General features: G+C 38.2%; 1 protein-coding gene across 2 annotated transcripts in view; it reads right to left on the bottom strand.

Annotated features, from left to right (window-relative positions):
• LOC141397008 (uncharacterized) overlaps nucleotides 1–23,819 on the bottom strand; it is a 224,807-nt gene that overhangs the window by 39,982 nt on the left and 161,006 nt on the right. For both annotated transcript variants that reach the window (XM_073972778.1, XM_073972777.1), the window contains 2 exons: nucleotides 12,428–12,960; nucleotides 2,392–2,589 (listed from right to left, as the gene is read on the bottom strand). In XM_073972778.1, coding sequence (XP_073828879.1) covers nucleotides 2,392–2,589; nucleotides 12,428–12,960 — 731 coding nt within the window. The remainder of the gene's footprint in view (nucleotides 1–2,391; nucleotides 2,590–12,427; nucleotides 12,961–23,819) is intronic.

Below are 23,819 nucleotides of genomic sequence, written 5' to 3'. Positions count from 1 at the left end.
ACGCAGCTGAGCCAAAACTAATCTGGTTTGTCGTGGCAGCTGACGCTCTTCAGATGCGATAGATGAGGCATGTTCTCCGGGGATCGCATTCAGACAATAGCTGTTTATGGCATATGCGACTGTATCCGTTTGAACTCTACTTAAATATGCTTTATGGACTTGTTGATCTAGGGGTTCTCTCTTGTAACGTTGGACCTCTCTTTCAAGATCATGAAGATCCCTCCTGACATGTCAGGTGATTAGGATGGCTCTTACCGTAACACCCGAGCAAGTACTGTAACGAAATCATGCCATTGTGTTTCTGTACTGGAAGAATCTTTGTCTTCTCATGTGGAAGGAGAGGTAGAGGTTAAACAGTCCCATCTTGCTGAACTCCCTGATTCACTCTACGGGGATTGGACTTCTTATTCCTAAATTCCACGTATAAGCGATTATCCAACGTTTCAAACAAGTCCGAAAGGTTGTCTGCTCGATGTCCTCAAACAGCGTAGAGTGCTTGACAGTATCCAAGGCGTTTGGTAAATCATGCGCCACCATCACTGTTCTATATCACGACATGCTCTGGTTGAGTCTTCGACTAATATTTGTGGAGATGACTTCTAGCGCTGTTGTCGTGCTGTACTGTTTACGGAATCCATGCTTATGATCAGCAACTGGATAGCTGTTTCTGACGCTCGGGAGGACTAAAGCTTCAATGGTGTTTGCTACGGGCAACAAAAGCGAAATCGGCCCGTACGGATTACCTTTGATGGCATCCTTGCCTGGCGTCAGTAGCGGGACCATCTTACCCATTTTCTAGACTTCGGGTGGCTAGCGACTGGTTGAGAACTTTAGTGAGATACTCGACTCTCGGCACATCCAGCTGTTTCAGCATGGAGATTCGATCAGGGCTCAACGCTTTGGATGATTTAGCGTTCCTAATGACATTCGCAATATCATCCATTGTAAATTGTGATGGTTCAACCTCGACAGGAAGATATCTAATGCGAAGTAGTGCTCTTCTCTTCGCCCTGTCTTCTTTCCAGGATTCGAGAGTGACTTAATCGTTTCAAACAATTCACTTATTCTGGTTCCAATGATACAACTCTTCAGATGATTTAACCACTTGTTCCGTGGGAAGTTTGGTCTCACAGTTTGGTCTAATTATAGGCGGGATGCATATGATCATTAGAGCCATTGCTGTCGTCAGTCTTATATTTGGACGCACCGTCGTCTATAAACCAAACTAAGTTCTTTATATGAACCTGACGAAAGTGTAAACACGTCGCCACAGTTCCTTTTTTATCATTAGTCGTCAGAATTTATGGGGTCGAACGTCTCAATACCAAAATATATTCTTGTTACGACCTGACCTCTACTAAGTCTACTGCAGCGTCAAAGTGATAACGAATCGTCACATTTACCGGTTATATATAAAAATGTGAATATATAAATATGGTAACTAGGCTGTTTTATTAGTATTGGACTCTTTTTCTGGTCTCTAATTTCTTAAACTTGGGCGAAACGTTTAGTTTCGTATGGAACTAAAATTGGTGGTACGAGTAGTCTGGCCGCTGATTCTTTCCGGTGAAAAATAAACCAAAAGCTAATTGAAACCCAAAGATTGTGCTCTATGGAGACCAACCAATAGCATGCACCAAACATGGAAATGGACGCCACAATAGTGCACCTTGATTATGACCTAAGAGACGAGAATCATCTAAATATAAGTTTTCCTTATTTGCTGTTGCAAATATATATGCCGTAAGTACTTTTTCCTAGAATTATGTTCTGCAGCATCTCACCCTATGTTATAATTGGTTACTAACCAAGACAAGTTGGCGCAGATACAGATATAGCCCCAACTACTGTCGAATGTGGGTTAGGAGAGATAGTGGTTGAAATGGTTTGTCGGCCCTTCTGCATTATATAAACTGATATTTGGCCAGATTTAACTTTCGCCATAATATCCGATGAAGATAGCTTTCTTATGACCACCTGACTACCGTTCCACCACCTGACTAACGTTCATAACAACTATAAAATCACTTTTACCAACCAGAATTTAATTTATCCTTTATGTTAAAATATATTTAATGTTGGTTATTCAATGTGGCTGTAAAACGGTTATTATCCGCAATGCTTTTTACCGCGGTGCACTTTATCATTTCATTTTCAGGTAACAGAAAACCAAAAACAAACAACCCCATAAAATTACAATCTAATTTTATGATGTTGATCCTTGTATTTTCGTATCCGTTCCTTATTTTCTTTTCATTACCAACCAACACCAACAACAATATTATGGCTTTAAATATTTAATCACAGATAACACTTTAGTAGAAACTCGGAAACAATAAAGAGAAGAAGAGGAAACATCCTCTTTACAACGTATTTTAGCTTTAGACTTACCCGAACTTTGCGTACTGTCTTCCTGCTGTCGTTGCGTATATTTATGGTTACACAGACATCCTCGCCATGGGTATACCAGGCCTTATCCAAACTGGCACGTAATCCGACACGTCCATCTTGTAGGAGGAAGGGTTTATCAACTGCACCTTGTGGCCCACCGCCACTGCCACAAGCTGTAACACCAGCTACACTGTCATACTGCAAACAATGAAAAAGAAGAAGAGTTGGATCGGCAACACAAGCATATCCGTAGATTGGCCAAGTGCAGAGAACGTTATCAATGGTTTTGCAACATTGCAACCAAGGCATCCATTATGGCCCCAAACGGATGTTGTTGTAGTTGTTATAATTATTGCCAACATGAAAGAAAGAAAAATAAGCGGAGAGAAAAACACTACGATAAGACACAAGGTTGATACTAGAGATGATAATGATGGAAAAGAAATAATTCGTGGTGGAGAGGCGGAAGGAAAGAAAAGAAAATTGCAAGAATGTTTTCAAAGATGTTGCTGCTTGCGAACTATGAAGTGAACATTCCTCCGTCAAGTTAAGAACAAACAAAAAATTCAATTAGTGGTTGTTGCATTCTGTCAAAGCATTCGTTTTCAGATGTGGTTGCTATTCCTGTTCCAGGCTCTTTACACTTTGTTGTTGATATTTTACTCAGCCATGGGCTACAATGTATGAATCAAAGAAAAAGCTATTACAAGGAAAATTCCATTTGCTGCCTTTGCCGAGAAACCATAATAACTTTTAATAACCACAATTACAAGTCAAAGGTAAAAAATTAACGAGCCATGGAAATTCGATAAAGAGCTTAAAAATGAAAGGAGGATATGTGTAAGTAGATGTGGAGGTGGTGTAATTATTAATAGACTTTAATAGGAAAGGATTGATTCAAGTCCAGGAATTTTTAAAAAGTCATTTGGATACGAAATTATATTTAAAAGACGGATAGGTCTTATATATGAAGACCATAATGTAGACCATAATATAGAGGGAGAGCAATAGGTCATATTATAGAGAAGACCAGTAGTTCTTCTTATAGAAGAAGGTATTGTTATTGCTATCCTCCTGGACGACTAAAATGATGGTTTCCTGATTCAGACCACTAACTACCTCAAGGTATTGGCTAAAACGGTCGACAACAAGTTTAAGCCGTTCGCGCAAGTCACAGCTATTTGTGACAAGATCGGAAGTAGGAACAATGTCCTAAGAATTCTGGCCGGCAGCACCAGGGGTGCTGAACAAAAAATTTTTTGGCCCTTTCTGAAAGAAAGGGTGTTCCTATATACCTTTCTCTGGAAGAAGGGGTGTTCCTATAGACACTCCATGAAAGAAAGCGTGCTCATTTTAAAAGAAAAGGTACTCCTAGACCTCTTCTGAAAGAAAGGGTGCATCTACAGACCCGTTCTGAAAGAAATGGTGCTTTTACAGACCCTTTCCCAGCAAAATGTTCGATGCCAAAGATGCCATTCAATCATAGGTGCAAGTGATCTGGCATGTCATCTTTTTAGCATCTTCATCGATGAATTTTGTATGAGCGTGGACCCCAAAAGATGCTATTCATTTTTGGATCCAAAGCATGTCATTTACACCAATGCTTTGACATGTCATTTTCACCAAAGCTTTGGCATGTCCTTTCCACCAATGCTTTGGCATGTCATTTTCACCAACCCTTTGCAATGACATTATGATTACGACGAGAGTTTTAACAACGTTGGGTGTGGTTTCGAGTCTCCGACAATATCAAGCCTATTTTAAATAATTAATCTTATATATTTTGAAAATTTGTATAAATAAAAACACACAATTCATCTCTATTGGATCGATGGAATGGGTTCAAATGCTGATGAAAAGATCGGATCTTTCACGACTTCCTTCACATAGGTTCAAATGCTAATGGAAAGATCGGATCTTTCAGACCCTTTCTGAAAGATAGGGTGTTCCTTTAGAGCCTTTCTGAAAGAAAGGGTGCTCCTATAGACTCTTTCTGAAAGAAAGGGTGCTCCTATAGACCCTTTCTGAAAGTAAAGGTGCTCCTATAGACCCTTTCTGCAAGTAAGGGTGCTCCTATTGACGCTTTCTGAAATAAATGGTGCTCTTATAGACCCTTTTGGAAAGAAAGGGTGCACCTATAGACCCTCTCTGAAAGAATGGGTGCTCCTATGGACCCTTTCTGAAAGAAAGGGTGCTCCTTTAGACCCTTTCTGAAAGAAAGGGTCCTCCTTTAGACCCTTTCTGAAAGATAGGGTGTTCCTTTAGAGCCTTTCTGAAAGAAAGGGTGCTCCTATAGACTCTTTCTGAAAGAAAGGGTGCTCCTATAGACCTTTTCTGAAAGTAAAGGTGCTCCTATAGACCCTTTCTGCAAGTAAAGGTGCCCCTATAGACCCTTTCTGCAAGTAAGGGTGCTCCTATTGACGCTTTCTGAAATAAATGGTGCTCTTATAGACCCTTTTGGAAAGAAAGGGTGCACCTATAGACCCTCTCTGAAAGAAAGGGTGTTCCTTTAGACCCTTTCTAGGCCTTTTCTGAAAGTAAAGGTGCTCCGATAGACCCTTTCTGCAAGTAAGGGTGCTCCTATTGACGCTTTCTGAAATAAATGGTGCTCTTATAGACCCTTTTGGAAAGAAAGGGTGCACCTATAGACCCTCTCTGAAAGAAAGGTTGTTCCTTTAGACCCTTTCTGAAAGAGGGGGGGCTCTTATAGGCCCTTTCTGAAAGAAAGGGTGCTCCTTTAGAGCCTTTCTGAAAGAGGGGGGGGGGGGGGTTCTTGTAGGCCCTTTCTGAAAGAAAGGATGCTCCTTTAGAGCCTTTCTGAAAGAGGGGGGCTCTTGTAGGCCCTTTCTGAAAGAGGGGGGCTTCCCGCAAGGGTATTCTCTGAAGAATTTTGGCAGGTGTGGAGAGCGTACCAAAATGGTACAGGTGCTCTGTGAAACCCTGTGTCGGTGACGACTCCATGGCGCCTTTCTGAAAGAGGGGGGGGTTCTTGTAGGCCCTTTCTGAAAGAAAGGATGCTCCTTTAGAGCCTTTCTGAAAGAGGGGGGCTCTTGTAGGCCCTTTCTGAAAGAGGGGGGCTTCCCGCAAGGGTATTCTCTGAAGAATTTTGGCAGGTGTGGAGAGCGTACCAAAATGGTACAGGTGCTCTGTGAAACCCTGTGTCGGTGACGACTCCATGGTTTTCCCTAGTCAAAACCTACACAAAGGAGAAAACAAATCCCTGCCGAAAGGCATCAAGATCAAGTCAGCACGATCTTGATTATGGCATTACTGGACTACGATTTGGAATTGATGAACCCTGGGCTGACGGCTGTGGTATTCTGGAACCTGAGTATTCGTTCGGATGTACATTTCCGATTAACACGGATCTGGCTCTGAACGGGAGATCTCATAAGGGTCTCCCGTCAACCCTCGCATGGACCTAGGAATAGGGACCCATGGGATCTTTACGTGACTGCACATTTTACGAGCGGATATAGCGGCTTTGAGTTGGGACCACGAAACCTAAAATGAACGAAGCAAATCAAGAAACAAGGAGAACAAATATAGAGGTTGAAGAAACCCCACTGGGAAGATGCTCGGGTCTACGAGTCGAAAACACGGGAGGTGTAAGTTCCCCATTAGAAAGGAGTTCGGTGATTGTGATGGCGACACCGACTAATAATTCGGGCGAAGAAGCGCCTAAAAACAAAAGTCCTGGAAGTGAAAATCTAAGGAGGCTCGGAAGGAAAATAGCTCAGCTGCATGAATTTGTCAAATCGAAAAATAACATCCACTAAGATATCCAATCCATGATGAGAGAGATACAGGCAATATATTTAAAAGTAGCCGATGATATGAATAAGGAAGCTGAAATACGTCAAATGGGCCAGGTAGACAATAAGCAGACCCAAACCGAAGCATGGATTAAATCTAAACAACCAGGAACTCCAACAACACCTACGTTGAAAATAGGCCCTAAAACCAAAAACCCGAAGGAGAATAGGACAAAAAAGAAAAAAGAAGTCGTACCTAAAATTCAAGAGCCAGATTCTGTAAAGACAATAGAAGAGACGATGAATGAAAATGTGGGAAAATCCGATACCGTACAAAATGCGGCAGCATGGAATAAAGTTCAAACAAGATCTAGAAGGAAAAGGAAACCAAGTAAACCAGATGCTTTAATAATTAAAACATGTGGAGATTCCTCATATTCAGACATTCTGAAGCAAGTGAAAAGTGAAGCAAAGCTGGCTGTGAAGACAATTCGGAAGACAGAGAAGGGTGAGCTATTGTTAGAACTAAATAAACCAGCACACCAGAACCCAAATGACTTTAGAGAAGCCATTGAAGAAGTCTTAGGCCCAACCGCTGAAGTTCGTGCCTTAACCCAGGAAGTACAACTCGAAATTAATGATATAGATGGGGTGTCTAATAGAGATGATATTCTCCAGGCTATCAGCGACGTTTCGGACGATTTTAAAGCATTGCAAGCATCTGCAATAAAATAACTACGAAAAGCATATATAGGCACACAAACTGCTACAGTTTCCGTAAGCTCGCTGCTAGCGAATATTCTTTTAAAGAAAAGAATACTACGTATTGGATGGGCGGATTGTCGAATACGTGAAAAATTGACACCAATGAGGTGTTATAAATGTCTGGACTTTGGTCATACAGCAGTTAGATGTAAAAACGCGAACGACAACTCAGGTCGCTGCATTTGCTGTGGAGAAGGTTGCTAATTGTAAAAACCCCCCAAGTGTAGTGCAATGAACCATCAACAGATCGTAGCCACATCACTGGGTCGACTGTGTGTCCGAAATACAAGGAAGCTCTACGCCAACTTAGAGGATCTTAATGAAATATATACAATTAAATTTAAATCATTGTGAAGCTGCCCAAGATTTGTTAAAACAGAAAGTTCGGGAACTAGAGGTCGATCTAGCAATTATCAGCGAGCCCTACAAGAACATAAGCTCAGCAAATTGGTTATGTGATAAGTCCGGCACAACCTCGATCTGGTCCTTAAACAAACCAATACAAAATGCTTTGAATTCTGCAACTGGCTTTGTCCGCGCTACTTTCGCCGGATTAACAGTCTACAGTTGCTACATACCACCAAGATATGATATTGAAGATTACAGAAAAATTATAACTGACTTAACAAATGATGCCGCATCCAGAGGGTCAATTTTGATAGCGGGCGATTTTAATGCCTGGACCACAGAGTGGGGTTGCCCTAGAACAAATGAAAGGGGCCGAATATTGTTAGAATCCTTTGCCCAATTAGATGAGGAAATTTTGAATTCGGGGAGTAATTCAACATTGAGTCGAAATGGTGGGAGTTCCATAATCGACATCTTCTATCAGTTTAACTGGCAAATCAATGATATGTTCACTTATAGTGATCATCAGGCTATAATAATTAATCGTAATGACGCGACAACAGTTAGCAGATCGGTTCGAACGCCTGAAATATCTGGTTGGAAAAAAGGCTCAATTGATAAAGACATATTTGCGCTATGTATGGAAGACACAGAACTGCAGGGAACCCCCGAAAATATGGCGGAAGAGCTTATTTTTCGAGCAACACAAGCATGCAACGCATCGATGCAAAAAAGCAAGCGTGGTGTCAACAAAGCCCCAGTATATTGGTGGAACGCTGAAATAGCTGAACTACGTAAAGAGTGTCTTCGTGCTAGAAGACGTTTTGTAAGAACTCGTGATAGAGAAGACAATGAAGCGTATAGACAGGTTCTCAAGATGAAGAAGAAAGCCCTCCAAAAAGCCATTCATGCAAACAAAATATCGTGTTTTCTCGCTATTTGGGATGATGTGAATCCCAGCCGTTTGGACTCGCGTACAAGATTGTGACTAAGAAACTGAAAGGCTTCGGCTCATGTACACCTACGGATGCTAAAACATTAGATAACATTGTGAATCACCTTTTTTTCTCACCAAGCTGTAACATCATGGGCAACTTTTGACCCCGGGGGACATTTTGCTTACCCCCCGGTTACACCAGCGGAGATAAATATTGCCGTCTCTAAATTCGATGACTCTAAAGCGCCTGGTCTCGATGGAATTCCCAACTACGTTCTAAAAGAGATTATAAGTTGCTGTGGAGAACAAATGCTTAAATTACTGAACTCCTGCTTAGAATATGGATCCTTTCCATCGTTATGGAAAAGGCAAAGACTAGTCCTATTGCCCAAAAAACGGCAAGCCCTTGGAAAATCCTTCATCATACCGCCTTCATCATATCTGAAAGCCAATTTGGTTTCAGAAAAAAAGATCTACGATCGATAAAAATGGTAACAGATATCGCAAAGGAAGCAATTAATGGCCAAAGCTGGAAAAAAGAGTATTGTGTTGTCATAACGCTAGATGTTAAAAATGCCTTTAACACAGCTAACTGGGAGAATATTCTAAACGCTCTGAGACGGTTAAACGTCCGGGCATATCTTGTGGCTATACTCCAGGACTACTTCCGCAACAGAATACTAATATACCAAACTGAGGAGGGTTTAAAAGAATACCGAATATCAGGAGGAGTACCACAAGGATCTGTTCTTGGACCTCTTCTGTGGAACGTGATGTATGATGGTGTCTTAAAGCTAAAACTATCAGAGAAAGCAAATATTATTGGATTTGCAGATGATATTGCGCTAGTTATAGTTGCAAAAACAACCGAAGAAGCAAAAAATGTCCCAGAAGTCAGCATACAGTTGGTTAAATCGTGGCTGTGTTCACAAGGCCTAGCATTAGCCGATCAAAAAACGGAAGCTGTATTAATTACAAGCCGCAGAACTGTAGAAAGGATAAATATTCAAATCGGAGAATGTACAATCACAACAGCGGAAAGCCTGAAATACCTCGGCGTTATTATAGACAATCGTCTATCTTTTAAGGAGCATTTGAATTACATAAAGGCGAAAGCCGGAAACACTTGTAAAGCGCTGTGCCGTATAATGCCAAACACAAGAGGTCCGAGGTACTTAAAGAGAAAAATTCTGGCAGGAGTTACCAAAAATATTATTCTTTATGCAGCACAATATGGGCGAAATGCTTGTGGTTTTAGCCGATAGCCTTAGATGCTAGTGCTATTTTTTATATAATTTTATTGTAATTTTTTATTATAATAAATATTTGAAATAAATAAATAAATAAATAAATTGTGGTATGCCACTTATTACGAACAGTACAGTATACAGACTGACAGCACTACGTGTATGCTGTGCATATAGAACTGTTTCTGACGATGCAGTCTATGTTATCGCAGCTATGATTCCCATAGATATTCTCATACAACTCAAGAAGCTCACAGGAAACAGATAATGAATCCGACGTCGCAAGAAGACGTAGCAATACCGAATGGCAAAGTAGGTGGTCAGCATCTACAAAAGGCAGATGGACGTATTCTCTGATAAGAAATGTGGACACATGGTCAAATAGGCGACATGGAGATCTAAACTTCTATCTCACCCAATTTCTCTCCGGACATGGCTGTTTCAGGTCCTATTTATACCGTTTTGGACTTGACTGCTCCCCTGATTGTCCCTGCTGCGTGGAACATGTAGAAGACCCATACCACGTTTTCTTTCTGTGCCCGCGATTCAGTGAAGAGAGGACAAATTTAGAGCGGCAAGTTGGAAGTGAGATATGTGTAGAAAACATAATCGAAATTATGATGACGTCTCTAAGCAATTCGGAGTATGTATGTGAGTACGTAAAGACAATAATATTGGAATTACGGAGGCAAGACGATATTCGAAGAAGAATAACAAATAGAAGTGTTCTATAGAACATTCCCCCCTGCGACGAAATGCCTGTACGGCGGTACCGCAGGGATGGTGGATCAGAGTAAAGGGGTTATTTTAGCGTGTTAAAGTCTCGCACACCTGGTGAAATCATAAACCAGGTAGCCAGAGTCTTTCGACGACTTTTTCCCCGACAAAAAAAAAAGAGGGGGCCTCCTATAGGCCCTTTCTGAAAGAGGGGGGGCTCTTATAGGCCCTCTCTGAAAGAAAGGGTGCTCCTGTAGGGTGCTCCTTTAGAAACTTTCTGCAAGAAAGGGTGCTCCTTTAGAAACTTTCTGCAAGAAAGTGTGCCTCTATTGATCATTTCTGAAATAAATGTTGCTTCTATAGATCCTTTCTGAAATAAATGTTGCTTCTATAGATCCTTTCTGAAAGAAAAACTGATTTTATAGACCCTTCTGAAAGAAAGAGTACCTCTATAGACCCATTCTGAATGAAAGTGTGCTCCTATAGACTCTTTGTGAAAGAAACGGTGCTCGTGTAGTCTTGCCAATAGGTATTGTAGAAATGCCAATAGGTTTTCTTTTGGAGGAGAAGAAAGGTCTTCTTATAGAGGAAGTCCAATAAATCCTTTGATAGGGAAAGACCAATAGGTCTTCATATAGAAGAAGACCAATACAGAGGAAACGCACTAAGTCTTCTCATGATGCGCCTTAACCAAATTTAAATGGAAGGAGCTTACACCAGGGAAGTTTTTGCGGATTCTGAAACTGCAATGTTCATAGATGAGAAAAATCAAAAAAATAAAAAAATCGCCGGAGGGCTTTTTAAATAAATCGCGGTCAAAGTTCACACTTTTAGGGGATTTTTAAGTTTTAACGATATTGGTTGAAAACCGCAAGTCTTATGGAAGTGAGACTAAAGAATATCTTGTAGCAGTGAAAATTCTGTACAAGATTGACCTTCGTGATATTTTCCTAAAAACCCCTAAAAGTGTGTATTTTGACCGCGATTTATTTAAAAACCCATCCGGGGATTTTTTAGTTTATAGAGGAATGCCAAGTAGGGTGGTTATGGAACAACAAAAGATCTTATAGAAACATGATGTTCGGAGATAACAAAACCGCGTGGAACCCATCGATTTGCATTTATTTTCCTCAGATAGAACATAAACTTTTGAATGGGAATGACAGAAAAAAGATAACTCTTTACCATATTTCCTCACTTTTGGACTTATAAAGCTATCAAATCTGCTTTCTTTGTAGTTTGCTTGTCGTTTTGAAAATTTTGAATACAATTCAGTATTAAATTTTGAGTTTACAAATTGTTTCTACCGATTTCTTCATAAGAATATTATTAACACACCTTTTCAGCCTAATATTTGTTGGACACTCTCGGCCTATATTTTGAATTATCAGGCATGTCACAGAAACGAACTCCGATCGAAAGTGGAATTCATTCCTATTTAGCTTCTTCAGAAAACGAAAAACGAAGAATTTTTCGGTATGAAACCAATTTTGATTTTGCAAACGGAATTGTATTTTTATTTTTTTTTTAATTTGGCACTTTAAAACACTCTAAAAACACTTAGAAATAATAAAAATGTTGCTTTGTTAACAAATTTACATTTAATTTCATATTTAAACTAAATAATGAAGTTTTCCGATTTTACAAAATCGATCGGAATATGAAGAAGCTAAAACAAAAACTATCGAAATGAAATTACGGAATTGAAACCATTCCGATTGGAATCTGTGACATGCCTGTATACTTGGTTTTCTATAAAAGTTTACTGACACCAACAATCGATTTACGTAAATTTTTAGCATGGGTTTTTTCTGTTGAACCATGTAAAAAGTCTAAAATCTGCATATATTTTCATAAGGCGAGTGAAAAGTACCATTATAACGCATATATAAAACATTTTAGTTGTTCAAAATGTCGATTATTTTATACTCTACATGTCCATAAAAATAGAACTAACAATTCCTCTCTCACCGCTAGATATAACGGTGTTTGTAAATAGAATTAGGTTGGTTCTAATCAGATGAACCGGAGTGTATCTTCTTATAGAGAAAAATAGGTCTTCTTGTAGGAGCCAAATATTGAGGAGATTTAATAGGAAAGCTCGTAGGTCTTCTGAAGAACTTCAACAGTTCTTCTCTTGATTTCTAATCTCAATTTTTTAATTTCCTTAATTTTTATTTTTTGGAGACGCAACTATTTTCTTCTTCCCACTCCACCCTAATATTTACCATTACAAGTATACTTGTGACATCCTTCATTCAACTTACCTCCTGAAATGATTTACTATAATTATAAAATGGATCACTGGGACACTTCTCCACTTCACTTTTGCTGCGACCAAAACGGCTGCTAAAACGAAAGGATTTCGGTGATAAACGTAATTTTGGAAATGAATCTCCACGTTCAGATTTGCGGCTTTTGCCGCCACCACATGTTGAACGAGTTTCATTGACACCGGACGATGATGTAGGAGCCACTGTCGTCGTCGATGATGCTGATGCTGTTGACATATCATGGTGATGCTGATGCTGGGCTGCTGCTACTGCTTCCGCTGAATTTGAATGATGAGAATGATGTGTCGATGATGTCGCCGATGTGGATGTGTTTGATGACGATGTAACAATAGCTGTGGTCTGGGTACAGGCCAATGTTACGGGGGGCGAGGAAACGGGATTATTAAAGAGAGCAGCAAAGTTTTCCGGACCATGAATGCCATGATTGAAAACGTCAGTGCGGTATATGACACGAACACCCATTTTAACGGAAGCACGACGATGGAATTTTTCATCAGTTTTATCGGCTGTAAAAGGGAAACAAAAAACAAAAGAGAAGGCAATAAATAAAACGTTTTTACATTTCAAAGGATCAAAGGATATCAAGGCAAACAAAGAAAACCAAAATGTTCTACAATTTCAGCAAGAAATACATTTACATTTTCCTACGGACACAAATTTTGTTACTTCGTGTTTCTTTTTGCAATTTTTATGTTCTCAGCCTAGCCATCCTTTTGAAATATTCATGGGAATTCATTTTGTAACACCTTTAACAGATGCCACTCAATATATTTTGCCCCTTTTGCTAACATGTTTTCCCTCATTCTTAGTTCTCCATTTTCTTTGAAACTTTATTCATATGTATGAGTGTGTGTGTGTGAGTGCTTAGCTCAGTTGAAAGCTTTTTCTTCCATTCCATCGCTTCTAAAAATAGACAGTTTGACATTAATAGACAGTCATTTTACTCTTTATGCCTGTCCATTTAACCCCTAGGTCACATTAAAGTTAAAGTACATTTCTACTTTTTTTTTTGAAAAGTTTCACATAGAAGATTACAACAATAACAACACAAAAAGTTAGTAATTTTTACCGGAAAGACCACAAAGTCTGTTGTTGCAAAGTTAGTGGAATCAAGTTTTGAAGTAATAAATGTAGTTTTTACGTGATTTGAAATAAGTAAGAAGGTGGAGTTGCTGCTGAGCAGATATTCTACGAAGTAGTTTTTGCAAGAAAAAGAAAAACTAACAAAATGAAGTGGATAAGTGGTACAATAATGAAGCAACTTCAATAATAATGCTAAAGGTCCTTTGAGGTTAAATTGTTGTTTTTATACCCTCCACCATAATATAGAGGGTATAAATAAATTGGTCATTCCGTTTGTAACACATCGAAATATTCATGGGAGACCATATAAAGTATGAATATTCTTGAGCAGGGTAAAATTCTAAGTCCGTCTGTTGAAATCAAGATACAACTCGCAATTTTTAAGATAGAGCTTTGTAATTTCGTATAGAAGTTTCTATTACTCCTAGGATGTTTGGTATTTTAAATGGGCTATATCCGTCCACGTTTTGATATAGCCCCCATAGAACGGTACCACCCGATTTTCGGTATTTTGAAGGTTATGGCCACAATAATCGACTGAAATGGCTGAAGTTTGGTGTTTAGTCTTCATTTGGGGTATAAAACTTTCCATATGAAATTTGTCGGTATAGGTCCACATCTTCATATTGCCCCTATAGAACTGTACCTCCGGATTTCTGGTATTTTGAAGCTTGTGGCATCAATTTTCCACCGAAATTGTTAAAATTCGGTATTCTGTCTTCATTTGGGGTATACAATTTTTCATATGAAATTTGTCGGCATAGGTCCACGCCTTCAAATATCCCCCATAGGACAATTCCTCCCGATTTTCGGTATTTTAAAGGTTGTGACCACAATAATCCATCGAAATGGCTGACGTTTGGTATTTAGTCTACGCTGGGGTATTCAACTTTCCCCTCTAAATTTGTCGGTATAGGTCCACGACTTCAGGTAGAAATGGCTGAAATTTGGTATGTCTACGTTGGAGGTAAAAACCTTTCAAACTGAAATTCGTCGGTATAGGTCCACGTTTCGATATAAAACGGTACTTTCCGATTTTCGTAATATTGAAGGTTGTGACGTCAATATCCCATCGAAATGACTGAGATTTTTTATTAAGTCTTCTATGGAGATGTAAAATATTCCAGAAGAGAATTATCAGTATAGATCCGCGTTCCATAGAAACGTATATTTTTGGTATTTTTAAGGTTTTAGCCACATTATCTTAGCGAAATATCGGAAGTTTGGTATTTGGTCTTCTTTGAGTCTAAAAATTTTGCGCCAGAAATTTGTCGGTATAGATCGAAATTTTGATATGGCACCCATAGAACCGTACCTCCCGAATTTCGATAATTTGAAATCGCTGAAATTTGGTATTTATTCTTCTTCATAAACGAAAGGAAACTAATTGTTCCATTTTACTTCAATACAACTCGTGGTGGAGGTTATAACAAGTTCGACCAGGCCGTTCTTACCGTTCTTACTTGTTAACATTGCAACAGGGTTACCATTCGTTGTTTCTTTTATTAAAGGCCTATAATGTGAATGTTAATAGCAATTGTTTTACATGCAAAATACTCCCTAGAGCGCTACGACCATTCTAGCATGCACTACACACCCTATCTTGCATTGAAGTTTCGGTTGCCAATAAACATAAACATTCACGCTAGGTAGGAATACATGACTGCTGCTAGAGAGATCCGTTCGGTCTCACGCGCACTTTCTATGGCTAAAGTGGATGTTACCATATACTTTTGAAATGCTTCTTGAAATCTGTTTTGTCCGTCTGCCTGATTGGCTGGTATTCTCGAAGGGAGTTGTTTAGTTTTGATACATTCCAACTCAACTTCCCGAGCTCAGTCGATCACGGATGCTGATTGACATCATCGTGCATCACCTGAGCAAGTTCCCTCTGCGGAGACCGTAGAGTGTTGATGCTAACGAGCGGTGGTTTTTGAGTTTTCTCTCATTGGAATATGTAAATGTAGTAATATAAATCGACTCAGATCCTCTGCGATTGCTGCAATCCTCTGCGATTGCAAGAACCTCTGCGTTCACTGGTCGACCAACCTTTGAAGAGTTAACTTGTCGCGTATTAACCAACCGTCTCGCGTTAATACTAACCGGCCTCTGTCGTCACCCCAGATTACAATTGGTAATCTTTGTTGTATACTAACCGGCCTCTGTCGCCACCCCAGATTACAAGGTAATCTTTGTTGTTATATGAGAAAAGAAATAAACATCACCAATAAACCAGCATATTATTTAATATTAAAACTGATACTGCTTTTGTTGTTTTATTTTATTCTTTTCACCCCCACTGCTCATCATTCCTTTACCGAGTTATCGAAGCCTATGGATTTCCCCTCCCTCACCTAAACAGGAGTTATATTCCTCTTCCACCACAAAAGTTAAAAAAAAAAATCAAGTTAAAGGATGAACCAAACCGCCTCGTTCCTTTAGGTGCTTTCATAAAAATTCCAACGCTTCTCAAATCTTGTTGAATTATTTCACGGAGTTTAAGAGCTTCCAGGTTCTTCCTTTGTGCCAAGATGATATGCGAGTTGTGTGCACTACGGCCAGAAGCTCATTGATCTAGGATTCGTTGATAACCAGCATAGCTGTATTTCTTGCTGCATTGAGTTGTTTAAAAGGCCGATCGTTTCCCAACACGAAGCGAGAACCATAAATATCTTGATCTTTCGGAGCTAGAATTATAAACAAAATAATTCTATGTTGATCAGGGCTCACAGCGTCAGTCGTTAGACGACTGTCGGACAGCGGCGTTCGTGGAGAAGATCCCGAAGAGCATCTGAGTGAAATCGGACACTTTTTCAAAATGAAGTTTTTGATTTCCTTTATTTTTTTGCTGTGGTGCTGCTACTCACCAGCAAAACATTTCAGTATATTTTCAAATTTTTTTGACTAAAGGTTCCAGATAAATGACCAATTCCCTAAGAACTACTCGTATATGCTAAGAAATACTCATAAATTCTTTAATATTGATCCAATTTGAAAAAAAAATCTTTATTTGTTTGTTTTGTTGTTTTATCCGCTATTTTATAAAATATAGAAAAAATACACAATGGGCTTGGATGCAATTTTCGCGATTTAATATTTAAAGTCAATTTTCAGCAATAATGTTACTCTTCTATTTTCTTGATTTTTTTTTATCAAACTACCATCAATAACAAAAATTGTAAGTCCCATTTGGTAGTTGGATTTGAATCATTAATATTTTTCTTAATTATTTTTTTTTTAAATTTGTCAATAACATTTTTCCTTTACACCAGTGTTGAACGTTTATTATTTTTCTTTTTCTTTTTTCTTCACAGAATCTTTGTTCTACAAAGAAAAAATATATGCCATCGACTTTCTGTCCCTCATGAAAAATTCGGTTTCCGCAATTAACAGAAACTTTGTCCAACATAGAAAATCCTTTCTTATGTCCCTCATAGAAGCATTGCCATTCCGTTTCACATAGAGACTCCACTCATTAGGTCCCTTCAGAGGCTTATGTTTAAAGATAGATTTTGCTGTAGTCATTATTGAAAATCGAATATCCATTAAAACGAAAACACCGAAACTTCGATACTTCCCAGAAGCTTCGAATTACACACTGTGAATTCGGTCTTCTCCTGTCTCTCGCTTTGTTAATCATATTTTTGTGGCCAAAGAAAAAAAAAATCTCGGCATATGGAGTGTTTTCTTTTAGTTGAGGGTAGAGCTACGTATGCGCAGTTTGTTCATACTAATTATGTGGGCCATTGTAACTGCTTAGTGAATTAGATAGTTCCATATAGTTCATTTGGCATAACCCTAGTTGAGGGGAGTAAGCTTCTGCTAGCTGTTGTGTTTGCAGGTTTTCCTTAATTCATGAAAAAAACATGAATTATTCACTTTTTGTGGTAGCAAAGCGAATTTTGCACTTATCTTTAACAGGCCAACCGTAGAAGTTAAAAAATTCATTTATCTACCACAGAATTTGCTCTTAAGTATAATGGTTGACCTCACAAAAATATATTTTTACAATGCTGTTTTCATTGTTACGTGAGATTGGGACAAGGGTACAAGGAGAGTAAGGTTTGTAGAAAAATTACCAGGATGAAAACGGTCACAAACAACTTTTTTTACTTTAAAAGAGGAGTTTGGGCCAAATGCAGTGTTTTTTAACCAAGCTCAAAAATTTGGCTAAAAAAAGTAATTTGCGTGGAAGCTATGACCGCATAAATGAATAAAAATGGGTAAAAACACGTTGAAGCAAACTATTTTTTTACTTTGTAGTTCGATTGCCTGTCAAACCGTTTAAATTAGGCATATCTGACCAAAGTAAAAGTGAAAGAATATAAAATGAATGTATGACTTTTCAAAATCCTTTTATGGATGGCGACATTTTGAAGCCAGATTTTAGCCAGATTTTCGGGTATTTCAAAATGCCAATAGTATGATTAAAGAACACGTGATTACGCATAATTTGATGTGTATATTGGCTATGTTGTCTATACAGCATGCAACGTGGTTTTCTCGTCGGCTGGGGTAAGTTCAGTCGCGCCCATGGCGTTTTTTTTGTATTTTTGATCTAAATGCGGCGCGCATTCGGGTATTTTTAAAATGCCAATAGTAGGATTAAAGAACACGTGATTACGCATAATTTGATGTGTATATTGGCTATGTAATCTATACAGCATGCAAAGTGGTTTTCTCGTCGGCTGGGGTAAGTTCAGTCGCGTCCAGGGTCTCCATAAGGACCCACTAAACCTTACGAAATGAGAAGTTTAGTATTCTCCCTTTCCTGGGGGCTAAATAGAGAATTTATCGAATAAATACTAATTTACAATCTACTCGTGTTTAAATGCGATAAGAATGAATTCAATCGGTATATATTTGGATTAATAGTTGGCGTAAGAATTATGCAGACTCGCTTGGATTTGGCAGCTGAGGAGCTCGTGTTGAATTACCGGATTCTTCTTCGAGGCAAACGGTGTTGTTTGTGTTCGGGTGTGAATGATCGGGATGGCGATGTATTCGGTGTTCGGCTGTAGATGATCGGGATGACCATGAATTCGGTGTTCGGCTGCAGATGATTGATAAGACGATGAATCAGGTTTTCGGCTGCAGATGATCGGGAAGACGATGAATTCGATGTTCGGCTGCAGATGGTCGACATGACGATGTATTCGGAGTTCGGCTGCAGATGATCGATAAGACGATGATTTCGGTGTTCGGCTGCAGAAGCACCGAAGTGTTAGTTGGTGGATTTAGAACAGTCTTTTGTTCCAACCCGTGTAGCTAACCCCCTGCAGTAGTAAGCTCTCCCTTCTCAAGCAATTCTTGAATACTTTAGTGGGCTGGAGTATAGAGTAAATGAGAATTATTCGCAATGCGGTTTTAGACCCCAAGTATGTTTGGATGATATTCGTTTCAGACAATTTGAAGTCGATTTAGGCATATCCGTCCGTCTGTCTATCTGTCGGTCTGTACGTCTGTCTGTCTGGCTGGTGTGCACGATAACTCTCGAAGGAATAAAGCGATTCGAACCAAATTTTGGGTATCGTAATATTTTGTCCAAGCTTAGTTTACGTTCGAAGATGGGCCATATCGGTCCATTCTTTCGGGTACATCCCCCACAAAAGTTCTACATTTTTCTGTAAAATGGTGTGAACGATAACTCTCGAAGGGAATAATCGATTTGGTCCAAACTTTGCACATCGTATTATCCCTTCCAGTCATAGATAGGGTTCAAATATGGACTATATCGGTCTACTCCTTCGGGAACCTCCCACAAAAAAATCGGAAAAAGTGAAGTTTAAGAGCACCTTGCGATCGTTTTGAATTTTTTTTTAGTAAGTTGTCCTTGCGGTCCCTTTTACGACGGTACATTTTTTTTCGGCCGCAAGTCTATACTTTCTGAGATAATGATCCAAAAGCTCCAAAAACCTTGCCAGCACATACTAAAATGGTCATTGCGCAAGATAACTCTAGAACTTTTTCAAAAATTTCTTCCAAACATAGTTTAACGTTATTCAATATGTATTTCTAGTTCTCTATGAATCAGAAGTTTGCTTACTAAAAATTGTTTGTATACGTCGATGATTTGGTATTGTCCCACATTACAGTACCTACAGATTCCATGTATTTTAAAGCACATTCGTGATTATTGTGATTTTGCAGTTGCTGAGGGTATATCTCCATCAGCACAGCTGACTGATACTTTCTTTCTTGTAAATTTTTTTGGGCTCATATTTCGTAACATATTTACAAGATAATCATAATACGAGTGGTATATATAAGTTGGAAACATTTATATTGTACATTTCGTTTGTTTATAGCTTTTATATATTTTTTAAATATTTTTCAGATCCATAAATAGATTGAATTTTATTAAAACAAGTTGTAAACCATCAATTTTTTTCAATTCTTTTTTAATATCCGCGAAAATTTACACTCAGTAAACATATAGGATACATGAAGCCTTAAATTAACAATGTTTCTCAATATAATTAATAGCGTTTTTAAAATATTTTGTCTTATATATAAAACCGCCATAACTTTTGCGTGCAATAACCAAAATTAGTATTTCGTACAGATTTCAGAATGGGAATTTTTTCTCAATCAATGTACCAAATATCTTTCATGTTACAAAAATGTTTTTAATTTTTTTCAAATGGAATATTAAAAAAAATACTTTTCCTCATATATGATTTCGTTATAATAAATATTGAATTTGCCGACGAACGTTATTCTTCAATGACATTTTCTCACAGTGCAATCTTAATGTCATGGCCAAAGCAGCAGGTGTATGCTCGTAAAGTATGTTCATCGATTCTCTACGGTGACTGATCGATCATCAACGCTTTGAAAGAACGGCGAAACTAAGATCCTTCCACCATAGTATGGAGAGTATATTAAGTTTGTTTTTCCGTTTGTAAAGCATTGAAATATTCATTCGCGACCCAATAGGGTATATATATTCTAGATTAGGGTAAAATTCTGAGTCGATCTATGCATGTCCGTCCGTCCGTCCGTCTGTGTTAATCACTCTAGCATACACAAAAATGGAGATGGGACTCTGAAATTTTTGGAAAATGTGTCTTTTGTTTGCAGGCAGGTCAAGTTCGAAGGTCCATATTTTCGTAAGGTCCATATTTTCGTAAAGCCCACAAATAGCGGTACCTCCCGATTTTCGGTATTGTGAGGTTCTAGCAATAATTGTAACCGAAATAGCTGTTATTTGACATTTAAAGTTCCCATTGATCACAATCCACTAGAAATATTCATCATAGGTTTAAGTTTTGGTATAGCCTCCATATAACGTTACGTACCGATTTTCCGGTATTTTGAGGATTTTAGCTACATTTTTAAAACGAACTAGGAGTTTTTGACATTTAAGGTTCCCAGTGTTCGCAAAACTTCTCCACTAAAAATTGTCAACATATTGCTCATTTACTCAAAGAGGGGCATAACTCAAAAAATGCGTTTTCTGAGTTAGCAATTTCTATTCTTTTTGTGTCAAATTTTCATGTCACTCTTTGAGTAAATGAGCGGTAAGTAGGTCCGGGTTTTGGTATAGCCCCCATATAACGGTACCTCCCCAGCTTCGCTATTTTGAGTACTTTAACAACAATTTTTAACCGAACTATCTAGAATTTGTCCTACATTTTTCAACCAAACTACCAGTAGTTTGACATTTGAGATTCCCAGTTGTCACAAAACTTCTCCATCAAAAACTGTCAACATAGGTCCATGTTTTGCTATAACGCCTGTATAACGGTACCTCCCGATTTTCAGGGTTTTAGCTAAACTTTTTAGCTGAACTAGATTTAATTTGTGATTTGCGGTTCCCAGTTGTCACAAAGCTCCTCCACCATTGATAGGCTCCTCCAAAAATAGGCACCATATCAAAGTGCCGAATGTAGTCATTTTAGGTTCATTATCTGACATTTTTAGGTACCCACGTAAAGTTGTGGACAGAAATGAAAAATAATTATACCCTTTTATTTCAGAATATTTTATTGTGGAGGGTATGAAAAGTTCGGCCCGGCCGTGGACGTTTTTTTCCTGTTTTTTTTTTGTTTTTTGAAAATTTGTTCTTTTTCTTGAATATCGGTGTTTAAACAATTATGATATGACATGCAAGTGCTCTTAAAGACGATTTAAATCTAAATTTCCTCGTTAATAAAATTCTTTATAGATCATAAAAGTCATCAGTTGCAATAAAAATTCAACTACATACGTAATATCCTCTTCCAATTCCCAAAGCTCAGGTGTAGAAAAACAGTCTTTAAAAATCTTAAACAACAACCACTTAAATAAAATGTTATTGCAAAAACCCGAACAATCCCACACTTTTAAAACAAAATTATGACCCCATCATAATCAAGTGGAACCAACAACAACAGCTCCTCACATTACTACCGCAAATGAAAAACAAACAAAGGAGAATATGTTTTGTTTGTCGTTGTCGTTTTTTATTCACAGTTCATTTTTATATTTCTTTTCCTACAACATTTATGAGCTCTAGGCCAGCAACAAACACAGCGGAACTAAGAACAACAACTGTATGGCTGTGTGGGAGGATATTAAAAAATACACCAACTTGTGGCATAAAAACACAAGCAGAACAAATTCACTCTCCTCCATCCACCTAATGAACTGTTATTCAATGGTACATTTGCAAAAGGACAATAAAAACTTGGTAATGTATGGCAAAAGGATATGGTGGAAGTGGTTTTACAATTTATTTTATGATCGAGGCTCGTCGTGAACGCCACAAAGGGGAAAGAACAATAATGGAAAAGTAATTATGAGAGAAGTTATATTTGTTGCGGAATTTCAAATAGTTTTGGAATATTTAAATATGTAGAAGTCATACCAAATGCTTTTTCGTCTGCGGAAATTGTTTGTTTATAAAAGAAGGCAACCATATTCTAATTGATATCATGCCGTAGCTATATTATAACATAAGTACGATCTCTTACTATAGTGAATAAGACACCCCATTTTATTCGGTCATTTCGTATCCTTGCAATTCGAATTACCCAGAAGCTGGTGACAGCCGTTTTCTTGAGCGTTGATGATAAATCAATCAGTAAATTTATTATATAGATATACATAAATGTTTTGGACAACAGTGACCCTCATGGGAAATTTAAAGATATTAGCCTTAAACATTTTCCTGGATACTGAATGCAAGTTATTTAGTGAGTCACTCATCACAAGGAATATTATAGATATTAATATTTTTGTCAAAATGGCCAGGACGTATTTCTCAAACCCCTATCTTATCTAGCTTCTTTGTTGTAACAACGACTCTGATAAGATTCAAAATCCTGCCTTTTTCCCTACACTTACTTGTCAGCCAGTCATTCATAAACAAGGAATGGCTTAGAAAAAATTTTTGGTCATTTCGTAACCATTCAGGGCGAATTTCTAGCCTTATCGTAATAAAAACAAGTAAGAACGGCGTTAAGTTCGGCCGGGCCGAACTTGTTATACCCCCCACCACAAGTTGTATTGAAGTAAAATGGAATAATTAGTTTCCTTTCGTGTATGAAGAATACTTAATACTAAATTTCAGCAATTTCGGTAAAACAATGTGAGGCACCATTCTATGGGAAAGTTTTTAGGCTCAAAGAAGACTAAATACCAAATTTCCTATATTTCGGTAAGTGAATATGGCTTAAACTTAAAAAATACCGAAAATCAAGAAGTACGCTTCTATGGGGATATAGGAAGACGTGGACCTATACTGATAATACTCTTCTGGAATATTTTATAACTCTTCGAAGACGAAATAACGACTTCACAATCTTCAGTATTACGAAAATCGGGAGGTACCGTTCTATGGGGTCTCTATCGAAACGTGGACCTATACCGACGAATTATAGTCAGAAATGGGGCAATATGAAAGCGTGGACCTGTACAGACGTATCTCTGGCGAACAGTTTTATATCACATTGAAGACTAAATACCAAATTTCAGCCATTTGGTGGAATATTGAAGACACAACCTTTAAAATACGAAAAATCGGGAGGTACCTTTCCATGGGGGCTATTTGAAGGTGTGGACCGATACCGACAAATTTCTAGGGGCAAGTTTTATACCCCTAAAGAAGACTATGTACCAAATTTCAGCCATTTTGGTAGGATAATGAAGCTAAAACTTAAAAAATACCGAAAATCAAGAAGTACGCTTCTATGGGGATATAGAAAGACGTGGACCTATACTGATAATACTCTTCTGGAATATTTTATAACTCTTGGAGGACCAAATAAAGAATGTCAGCCATTTCGGTTGGATATTG

This window comes from Musca autumnalis, unplaced genomic scaffold, assembly GCF_047663935.1.
Source record: "Musca autumnalis isolate F117 unplaced genomic scaffold, ASM4766393v1 scaffold_3, whole genome shotgun sequence".
In the NCBI taxonomy this organism is placed as follows: Eukaryota; Metazoa; Arthropoda; class Insecta; order Diptera; family Muscidae; genus Musca; species Musca autumnalis.
Note: the sequence above shows the minus strand (reverse complement) of the source record. Positions and strands in the feature narration are given on the sequence as shown.